The sequence below is a fragment of the Coregonus lavaretus genome (genome assembly GCF_964263955.1).
Source record: "Coregonus lavaretus genome assembly, chromosome: 6".
NCBI lineage: Eukaryota > Metazoa > Chordata > Actinopteri > Salmoniformes > Salmonidae > Coregonus > Coregonus lavaretus.
Window position 1 is genome coordinate 13236487 of NC_139993.1, and position 10000 is coordinate 13246486.

At 49.9% G+C, this 10000-nt stretch overlaps 3 protein-coding genes across 3 annotated transcripts; all 3 read right to left on the reverse strand.

Annotated features, from left to right (window-relative positions):
• Positions 1-2458: 2458 nt before the first annotated feature.
• Positions 2459-2845, reverse strand: LOC311130756 (histone H2A; the record flags this gene model as incomplete). Its single annotated transcript, XM_084163550.1, has 1 exon — positions 2459-2845. One exon carries the CDS (start codon positions 2843-2845, stop codon positions 2459-2461), a length of 387 nt encoding a protein of 128 aa, XP_084019676.1.
• Positions 2846-3642: 797 nt separating this feature from the next.
• On the reverse strand, positions 3643-4266 carry LOC311130886 (histone H1; the record flags this gene model as incomplete). Its single annotated transcript, XM_084163699.1, has 1 exon — positions 3643-4266. One exon carries the CDS (start codon positions 4264-4266, stop codon positions 3643-3645), a length of 624 nt encoding a protein of 207 aa, XP_084019825.1.
• A 3572-nt stretch (positions 4267-7838) lies between these two features.
• On the reverse strand, positions 7839-8150 carry LOC311130916 (histone H4; the record flags this gene model as incomplete). Its single annotated transcript, XM_084163728.1, has 1 exon — positions 7839-8150. One exon carries the CDS (start codon positions 8148-8150, stop codon positions 7839-7841), a length of 312 nt encoding a protein of 103 aa, XP_084019854.1.
• Positions 8151-10000: the final 1850 nt, after the last annotated feature.

Consider the following 10000-nt stretch of genomic DNA (forward strand, 5'->3'; position numbering starts at 1 on the left):
TCACTCTCTGTCTCTCAGTCTCTCTCACTCACTCACTCACTCTCTCACTCACTCTCTCAGTCTCTCAGTCTCACTCACTCACACTCTCTCTCTCTCAGTCTCTCTCTCTCTCTCTCACTCACTCACTCACTCACTCTCTCTCACTCACTCACTCACTCTCTCTCTCTCTCAGTCTATCTCACTCACTCACTCACTCTCTCAGTCTCTCTCTCTCTCACTCACTCACTCTCTCAGTCTCTCTCTCTCTCTCTCAGTCTCTCAGTGTCTATTTGAGTCGAATCAACGTAATATAATCCTTTTTACGTCTCTATCATCTTTACTCAATGTATTGGACCACATCAACTCAACTTACTCAAGCTTATCTACTCATAAAAACAAGCAAAAAGATCTACTCAATAATATGACGTGTGCCTTTGTTGACTGTAATAGCTTGAGTACATTCCACAAAGTCATTTTTTACAGTGTATCTAAAGACACGTTTGTTGTGGTGATGCACTTTTTCTTTGACGTTGAACTTGCATTGAACAGACAAATCCATTTCGTTACAACCCTTTTGTAGTATGACTTAGGAATATTTGTTGATGATCCTAATGTCTATGCTTGAATAGTGATTGGTTGTTGGTGAAATATTGCTGAGAACCCATCGTTTCCTGGCCTTTTTTCACTATTGAGCAATTTTGAAACATTTGTTTTGCTATTGGATTCATAATGGTGACCTGGGACAAGTAATTAGTGAAAACTAGAGTTTAGCAGTTGCCATTAAAGCGATCGAACCAAGTCATCCTAATAGGCTAGTATTAGCCTAAAGCAGGGATTCCCAAACTCAGGCCACGTTTTGGGAGTTTTTGCCCCAGCACTACACAGCTGATTCAAATAATCAACTCATCATCATCAAGCTGGGAGTATTAGAATCAGCTGTGGAGTGTTAGGGCAAAACGCAAAACGCGCACCCCTTGGGGACCCCAGGACCGCGTTTGGGAAACGCTGGCCTAAAGAGCAAATGACCATGAGGTGCAGTACCCACATTTAACCACAAGATGGCCTCCGTGCTCCACTGTAAAGTTTGGGCCTCTGCATGAGTCTCTCAGCAGCACTGCAACATGGGACTTTCAAAGGAAGTTGGCATGCAATGTTTCTTCTGGACTGCATTCAAGGCAACTAATGACACACAACTAATAGTGTCAATTATTCATCTGAACACAATTCTTGTAACTATTCGGCCTATATTATCACTCGTTTCTTTTCCCCCTCCTTTGTAAAGCATTTTACTGTGCTACTATAGTCCAAAGTAAGTGGATGATGCCAGACGGTTGTATATATATATATATATATATATATATATATATATATATATATATACACACACACACACACACACATTGAAGCTAGACTTCAGGCAACGAAAAGGTACAATACGTAGCTTTTAGACGTGTTAGTGAACAACATACATGGTGGGTAATGTAGAGGTGCGTGTATACATGGAACAATTGTGCCTTTTTGATGGAAATATGGAGGTGGCTCTTAAAAGAGCCTTTGGGGGATTTTGGAGTTCAGGTCATCCTCATTTATGCGCGCTCTCCGCGAATACGGCGGGCCAGCTGGATGTCCTTGGGCATGATGGTCACCCGCTTGGCGTGGATGGCGCACAGGTTGGTGTCCTCGAACAGGCCGACCAGGTAAGCCTCGCTAGCCTCCTGCAGGGCCATCACAGCGGAACTCTGGAAGCGCAGGTCGGTCTTGAAGTCCTGGGCGATTTCTCGCACCAGGCGCTGGAAGGGCAGCTTGCGGATGAGCAGCTCAGTGGACTTCTGGTAACGACGGATCTCTCTCAGAGCCACGGTGCCGGGCCTGTAACGGTGAGGCTTCTTCACACCGCCGGTGGCCGGGGCACTCTTGCGAGCAGCCTTAGTGGCGAGCTGCTTCCTGGGGGCTTTGCCACCGGTGGATTTGCGAGCGGTTTGCTTGGTTCTGGCCATGGCGCTTCTCTGACAGTCGGGAGTATAGCCTCGAAATGCCTATGTGAAGTTTATAAAGCCGGCAGTGGCGCCTGCTGATTGGACACCATCTCCCCACCACCCCGATTGGCCCGTTGCGCAGGCCTCCTCCGTTGGCCATTGGACGGGAGGCCCGGCCTCTCCAAAATTCAAACTCCCGGTGCGCGCGCGCAATAGGACGCCGCCGGCCCTTTACGCATAATAATAGTCGCCAAAGTCAAGAGTGACATCTTTATAGGCACGTTGTAATCTAATGCTAGCCTGCTATGGCAAACGAGGCCTAGTAGGTGTTGTTGTTCATGGAAGGCCTCATGTGGGCACAGAATGTCGAAATAGTTGTGTATACACCCACTCAATGTGTAGCGGTCATAGAAAGGTACTTTGCGCTTTTGGAGAGCTAGGTGGTTGGCTCTTAAAAGAGCCTTTGGGGGTTGAGTAGTCAAGTTGAAGTCGCAGTAGCGAATTTACTTGGCTTTGACTGCCTTCTCGGTCTTCTTGGGGAGTAGCACTGCCTGGATGTTGGGCAACACACCACCCTGAGCGATGGTCACACCGCCGAGCAGTTTGTTCAGTTCCTCGTCGTTACGGACGGCCAGCTGCAGGTGACGGGGGATGATACGAGTCTTCTTGTTGTCACGGGCAGCGTTGCCGGCCAACTCCAGGATCTCAGCAGTCAGGTACTCGAGCACGGCGGCCAGGTAGACTGGTGCGCCAGCGCCCACACGCTCGGCGTAGTTGCCTTTGCGCAGTAGCCTGTGCACACGGCCCACGGGGAACTGGAGCCCGGCACGGGATGAACGGGTCTTTGCCTTCGCCCTGGCCTTGCCTCCGGTTTTGCCTCTTCCGCTCATATTGGTATCTTGAGAAAGTCACAGAAAGTCTGAATGAGCCGCTCGCCACTTCGAGAGCCGTACTTATACCTCGCCACAAGAGGCAACGATTGGCCACCGGGCCGGTGTGGCCTTATCCAATTGGAGCGAGGGACAGACAGACAGACAGCCCTAAGCCGGTTCCCACCCACAGGCAGCGAGTGAGAGGCTACTTTGTGTCCCTCCGACTTTGTTACTTTGTGTCATTTCGCGTGAGCGCCAAAATGTCCGACATGAAATCCTCACATTATTTCTCTCCAAATGGGAAACAAACAGCTGGTGAGGGTGCACTCTTGAGTTTGAAATCGAAGCCACTATAGTATTGTTATTACATGGCACTTGTAACACATCACAGCAGCCTGCCTCTGAACGGGAATAGCCCAGTGGCTCATATATAAATATGGCTGTTGAGGGTGCACTCGTGAGTTTGAATTCGAAGCCACTATAGTATTGTTATTACATGGCACTTGTAACACATCACAGCAGCCTGCCTCTGAACGGGAATAGCCCAGTGGCTCATATACAAATGGCTGGTGAGGGTGCACTCGTGAGGTCGAATTTCTAAGCCATTTTGGCCCTCTATTATATTCCTCTCCCTTCGCACACACCCAGAGTGGGACGATGTTGTGTGCGTAAAAGTAGCCTAGTGTGCGTAATTTCTTTTTCACGACAGATAGTACATGGAAATCAATGCGCTTTCTATGGAAAGAGGTGGGTGGCTCTTAAAAGAGCCTTTTGTGGTACAACATGTGTCGAGTAGAACACTGTTTGTAATAGGTTTACTTCTTCTTGGGGGCTGCCTTCTTGGCCTTGGCTGCCTTGGGCTTGGCGGCTTTGGGCTTGGCTGCCTTTGTAGCCTTCTTGGGGCTCTTGGCCGCCTTCTTGGCCGCTGCGGCGGGCTTCTTCACCTTCTTGGGGCTCTTGGCGGCCTTTTTGGGTGTAGCGGGCTTCTTGGCCTTCTTGGGGGACTTCTTTGCGGCGACGGCCTTCTTGGCTGCTACCTTCTTGGGCTTCTTCGCCGCGGCGGGCTTCTTGGCGGCCACCTTCTTTACTTTGGGAACTGCGGTTTTCTTGGCGGGCTTCTTTGCCTCGACGGCTTTCTTGTTGAGCTTGAAGGAGCCGGATGCACCGGTGCCCTTGGTCTGGACCAGGGTGCCCTTGGTGACGAGGCTCTTGACTGCGATCTTGACGCGGGAGTTGTTCTTCTCCACGTCGTAGCCGCCTGCCGCCAGCGTCTTCTTGAGCGCGGCCAGGGACACGCCGCTCCTCTCCTTGGAGGCGGTCACAGCCTTGACGATGAGTTCTCCTACGCTGGGTCCCGCTTTCTTGGGCTTGGCTGCTGCCTTCTTCTTGGGTGCCTTGGCCGGCGCTGCGGCTGCGGGTGCTGGTGCGACTTCTGCCATGTCTGTCTGTCTGTCTGTCTGTCGTTTGGTCCGGTACACACACACACACACACGGTCTGCGAGGAGTAGTTTGCTGTAGACGCTGCTCTGCGCTATTGAAGCTCCACACCGAGCAGGGGGCTGGCCTTAAACGCGACATGAGAACCATGTAGACTCAAGGCAACCAGCTCGGCTTCTCTGGGCTGGCCAAATGCTCTTTCACTTGTGTTTTCTGTTCGCCTATATCGGCCCGAAAGTCACCGACGGAGCCGTGTTTTTGGTCCAAAAGCGAACGGCCCAGCGAGCAGACTTGTCTCCGTTCAGAATAAAGTAATGTGGGCCGCGGAAGGGCCGTGCATTTTGTTGCGGCTCGCTCAAAACCTCACCGTTCGACTGTCGGGTGGAGCGGTGCGCACTGGTTTTCCTGTGCTATTTGTCTCCTAAATGGCCTAAAAGTGCATCCGATTGCGAGCAGCACTTGTTGTGTAGTGAGCCGAGATGTCTGGCAAGGGAATCAAATGGTTTGGGGTCCCCTGATGTGGTCAGGGGTGTTTTAAAGAAGCGCTCTTTTGGGGACCTTAAAACACATGCACCTGTGAGGCCTGGCTGAGACTAGTGTTGTACCTCAAGTTTCAGGTTGTATTCGTCATATGTACAGGATCCACATGGTATAAACAGTCCTACGACATGCTTACTTGCACTATGTGTGTGTGTGTGTTATTGTATTAGTACTTTTTGTGCACTGGCAGTGTGAGTGTTGTTGTTGTTGTATTTGTAGCCTACTATTTCTACACAGTGAGATTGTGTGTTGTCTTCTGGTAGGTAGGTAGGTAGGTAGGTAGGTTGGCTGTCTCTACTAATATATTGTTCACCTGCTTGACTCCGCAGCGTGACTCGCCTCGGTCTTTGTGTCTGTGGGTCTTGGTGTCTGGCTGGCGCTATGGAGGCTGGCGCCCCATGGGTCATGGCGCGTTGATATAGGCCTAGATAGAGGGAGTCTCTCTCTCTGTCTGTCTCTCTCTCTCTCTCTCCCCCCAAGTGGGACAAGGGCTGCATATGTGGTTGGACTGGGAGAAGAATCCCAGCAGGTGCATGTGGGTCAGAAGGTTGATTGCGGCCTCTTTTCTTTTCCTTGTTGTATATATGTATGGGGCGGCAGGTAGCTTAGTGGTTAAGAGTGGTTAAGAGCGTTGTGCCAGTAACCGAAAGGTGGCTGGTTCTAATCCCCGAGGCGACTAGGTGAAAAATCTGTCGATGTGCCCTTGAGCAAGGCACTTAACCCTAATTGCTCATGTAAGTCGCTCTGGATAAGAGTGTCTGCTAAATGACTAAAATGTAAATGTATAGGCTATCCCCAAGGTAGTCATTGGGATCCGCTGCTGCTCCAACGACTATCGCAAGGGCCGCCCGCTCGCTCACTGTGTTATACTGTGACTTGGCCTACAGACACATTCATATCCTCACGTGGAAGCAACTGCCTTAGCTGGTAGAGCACGGCGCTTGTAACGCCAAGGTAGTGGGTTCGATCCCCGGGACCACCCATACACAAAAATGTATGCACGCATGACTGTAAGTCGCTTTGGATAAAAGCGTCTGCTAAATGGCATATTATATTATTATATTTATCCTGTTGCCTCATGAGGGTAGTAGGAAGGAAAATACACTATGTGCCTCAAATGTACTACACTTTACATGGACATTTTGAGTCATGTAGCAGACGATCTTATCCAGAGCCACTTACAGTTAAGTGTGTGCCTACATTTTCATACTGGCCCCCCTTGGGAAACGAACCCGCAACCCTGGCGTTGCAAGCGCAGTGCTCTACCAACTGAGCTACAGGGGACTATATATGTATGATGCGACCTGGACCGGAAATGACCCGTTGGCAATAAGGGCTACGTATATATATATATATATATATATATGCCTACTCCTATTCTTCCTAGACGGGATTATTCACCCCCTTTTTATTCTTGCCATTATCGTTCTCATTCACATCATTAGGGTATAGTCCAATGATGGAGCGTCCATTCTCCCCGTCCGTGTCCTACCGATTCAGGAAGTCGACTCAAAATGACTATCCGCTCATTAAACGACAAAAGGCATTTCTTTCCATTCAAACCCAACAGACTGCTTTTTTTATTTACACCCTTTGTCAAATGGTGCCATTTTTCATTGCCTTCACCTGGAATGGAGGCCGACAAACATGGGTTACTATTCAGCGTGCAAAGACAACAAAAAAGGCGCGCTAAACCCCTACGCTGGAACGGGCGGGGGAAATGATACAATGTAGCCGTTCTCCGAGCCGGCGCGCGCCGCCCATTAAACAATGATACAATGTAACGCAGCCTACCTGCGCATTCATTCGGTGGCGATGGAAATGCTCTTTTTACTGACAGAGTGGGTGGCTCTTAAAAGAGCCTTTGGGTTAGTAGAGCAGTCCAAATGCGCTGTTTACTTGGAGCTGGTGTACTTGGTTACGGCCTTGGTGCCCTCGGACACGGCGTGTTTGGCAAGTTCACCGGGGAGTAGCAGGCGCACGGCGGTCTGGATCTCCCTAGAGGTGATGGTAGAACGCTTGTTGTAGTGGGCCAGGCGAGAGGACTCTCCGGCGATACGCTCGAAGATGTCGTTCACGAACGAGTTCATGATTCCCATGGCCTTGGAGGAGATGCCGGTGTCGGGGTGGACCTGCTTCAGGACCTTGTACACGTAGATGGCGTAACTCTCCTTCCTGGACTTTCTGCGCTTCTTGCCGCCCTTCCCTGCGGTCTTGGTGACGGCTTTCTTGGAGCCCTTCTTGGGCGCTGACTTTGCTGGCTCGGGCATGATGATGTCTCGTTGCTTCTCAGAAACGAATGAGGGGGTGAAGGGCGCTTACCCGTCTTATGAAGAGGAAGCTAATCAAAGTCGGCGGCCGTGGACACTCCCCTGCTTGCTCGTAGGCGCCCCTGCTATTTGCCCAGTGGAGCTCTAGCGCTCAAAAGAGCCTTCCGCTCAGAGGCTAGCTTCCCGAACAAAGACAATTGAGGGCGCGCGCGCGGGTCCTCACCCCCTCCCTCCTCTCTATAGCCTATGCTCTGTGACCGATGGGGAATTGTGTGTTTCAAAAGGGGGGCCTGAATAGTTGTCCGAATGGCACGATTGTTGTGCCACATAATGCTGGTGATAGAATTGCCCACGTTGGCACCGTCAGACATAGGGCTCCCATTTTGGACTGTGTGTGTGTGTGTGTGTGTGTGTGTGCGCGCGCGCGAACGCTGTCCCCCTCTTTTCGAGCCACATCTACCGACGGGTGGTGGTTTTATGTTGTCCAAATGCCACTATTGCTTGACCCAAAATAACAACGTCACTACACTTTGCCACTGTCAGATATAGGCCTCCCTCTGTGCGCTAAAACGGGAAGGGACATTAGAATCCGCTATTTAATACTCCCTGTCCACTCGAAGTGGCTCATACTTTCCTATCAAATAGCATACGGAAGAAAAGAAAAAAACACTATATGGAATGGGCCCTTTTGAAGCGGATGTGGGTGGCTCTTAAAAGAGCCTTTGGGTTCGAGTCGGGGTGTTGAGGTTCCGAAGAGAGTGCGTTTAACCGCCGAAACCGTACAGGGTGCGTCCCTGTCGTTTCAGAGCGTAGACCACGTCCATGGCGGTAACGGTCTTCCTCTTGGCGTGCTCGGTGTAGGTGACTGCGTCACGGATCACGTTCTCCAGGAACACCTTTAGGACACCGCGGGTCTCCTCATAGATCAGACCGGAAATACGCTTCACGCCGCCGCGGCGAGCCAGACGTCGGATAGCGGGTTTGGTGATTCCCTGGATGTTATCGCGGAGAACTTTTCGGTGACGCTTGGCGCCTCCTTTTCCAAGTCCCTTGCCGCCTTTGCCTCTTCCAGACATGGTGTGTTCGCTAGTTGAGTTCAAGTGAATGAATGACTTCAGCGCCGGTGCGTGGTGCGCTATTATCTGCGTTTGGTCGACCTGATTGAGGCCATCGGCACAGAAAGCGCGCCTCTGTGATATGTTCGGAGGCGTTGCAAAGGGGAGGGCGCTCGTTCTAGGGGACTAGGGAGGAGCGATTACAAAGGTGACGTGAAAGCAACTACCGTGCGCGGGAAACATACTCCAATACTGATATAGGCTATGTGGAACACAAGGCCAAACGGTGACAACTGGGAGATCAGCTAGTACACTGTGTCCCTGTCCTCATATTGTTGTTGTTGTTGTTGTTGTTGTTGTTGTTGTTGTTGTTGTTGTTGTTGTTGTTGTTGTTGTTGCACCTGATTTTACTCATTGAGGACTTGCTAATTAGGTGACAGGTTGTTCAGTCAGCTGTGGCTCTCCAGGGCTACAAGAAAAATGGGTATTGTTGGGGGTAGGCTACTCTACCGCTGGAGTTGGGAAACACTGACCTAGTAGGATGAGTCTGTTTAGCTATGGAAGGACGTGTCGTATTGACTGTCATTAATAAACATCACTCTTCTTCTTTCTTCTCTAGACACCACTCGGCCTGACAGTAAGGGGGCCAAGAGGACCTGGGGTGCGGATGGGAGGGGTGGTGATCCCTCTGCAAGCTGGAGCGTTTACAAAATAGTTGTCATCATCCTTATGCCTAATGTGTGTTGCAGCCAAACAGCACACACTGTTTGTGTGACTCCCTGACATTACGCAATGATGTAAGCACATTTGGGAATGTCTTCCATATTGTTGCATAAAGACGACCGTGTGCATAAACTGTGAGACCGAGAGTGGCGTACCTTTACCCACACACACACACCCACACACACACACACACACACACACACAATGAAGGGATTGATTTCCTACGCATACAGAGGTGATAGTGATGTGCCAATATTGTATGGTACCTTTCTTAGCAAACCAATAATAAAGCTTCTTATAATGGAATTATTGTTATGATGTTGATCATTTGTATTGCCGCAGGATAGCCTCAGATGTGTCGTCAAAGAAAGGCCACAGAAAGAGGGCCCGTCTCAACTGTTCATTTCAAAAGGGACAAATTGGGGGGGTGCACTGATGCCTTAAGGGCCCAAGAGCACAGACTGCCACTTTATCATTCAGTGCAGTTGAACATCTCACATTTGACTAGCTTTCATAGGACAACTTATTGTTGCCATAATTGTCTCTTACCTGTACTTACTGGCTGCCGGCCCTCGGTGGAGTATATCGAGGAACAGAGGGTGCCTTTTAGGATAAGGACTAACAAGGTTTTGACTAGGTGGGATACAGCTACGACCGGAAGTGACTTTTCCCTAGCAGTTTAGGCTAATTAGGCTAGAGTGCAGATACTTGACATGTACAGTACAACAACAAATCACAGAGGGCCTGTTACCACACCCTATAGGCTTGAACATCATAATATCACAATATATAATAATACTCATACATAATAATCGAAAATCACCTTTGACTACAGTGACATTGGTAGTAAGTAGGCTACAGTATAATGGATAGCTACCCAACTGGGACAGAAAGTGGAAATTGAAGGGGGACACGCAGTGAGCAAAACTCCTAACGACATAAAAACACAGACACTTCAGTGGAACGCACAGGGCTAGACGGGAAGGAAGACGTGGAGAAGGACTATTGAAGAGGAGATGAAGAACACCGGAAGCATCGAGTGAAGAAATGGGCCCGGAACAGGGTTAGGCCGAGATGCACTGTTGACGCCCTATCCTTCATTTAGGACCTCAAAGAAATGAGTCAACTCCTATAGGGACTATTTTCAC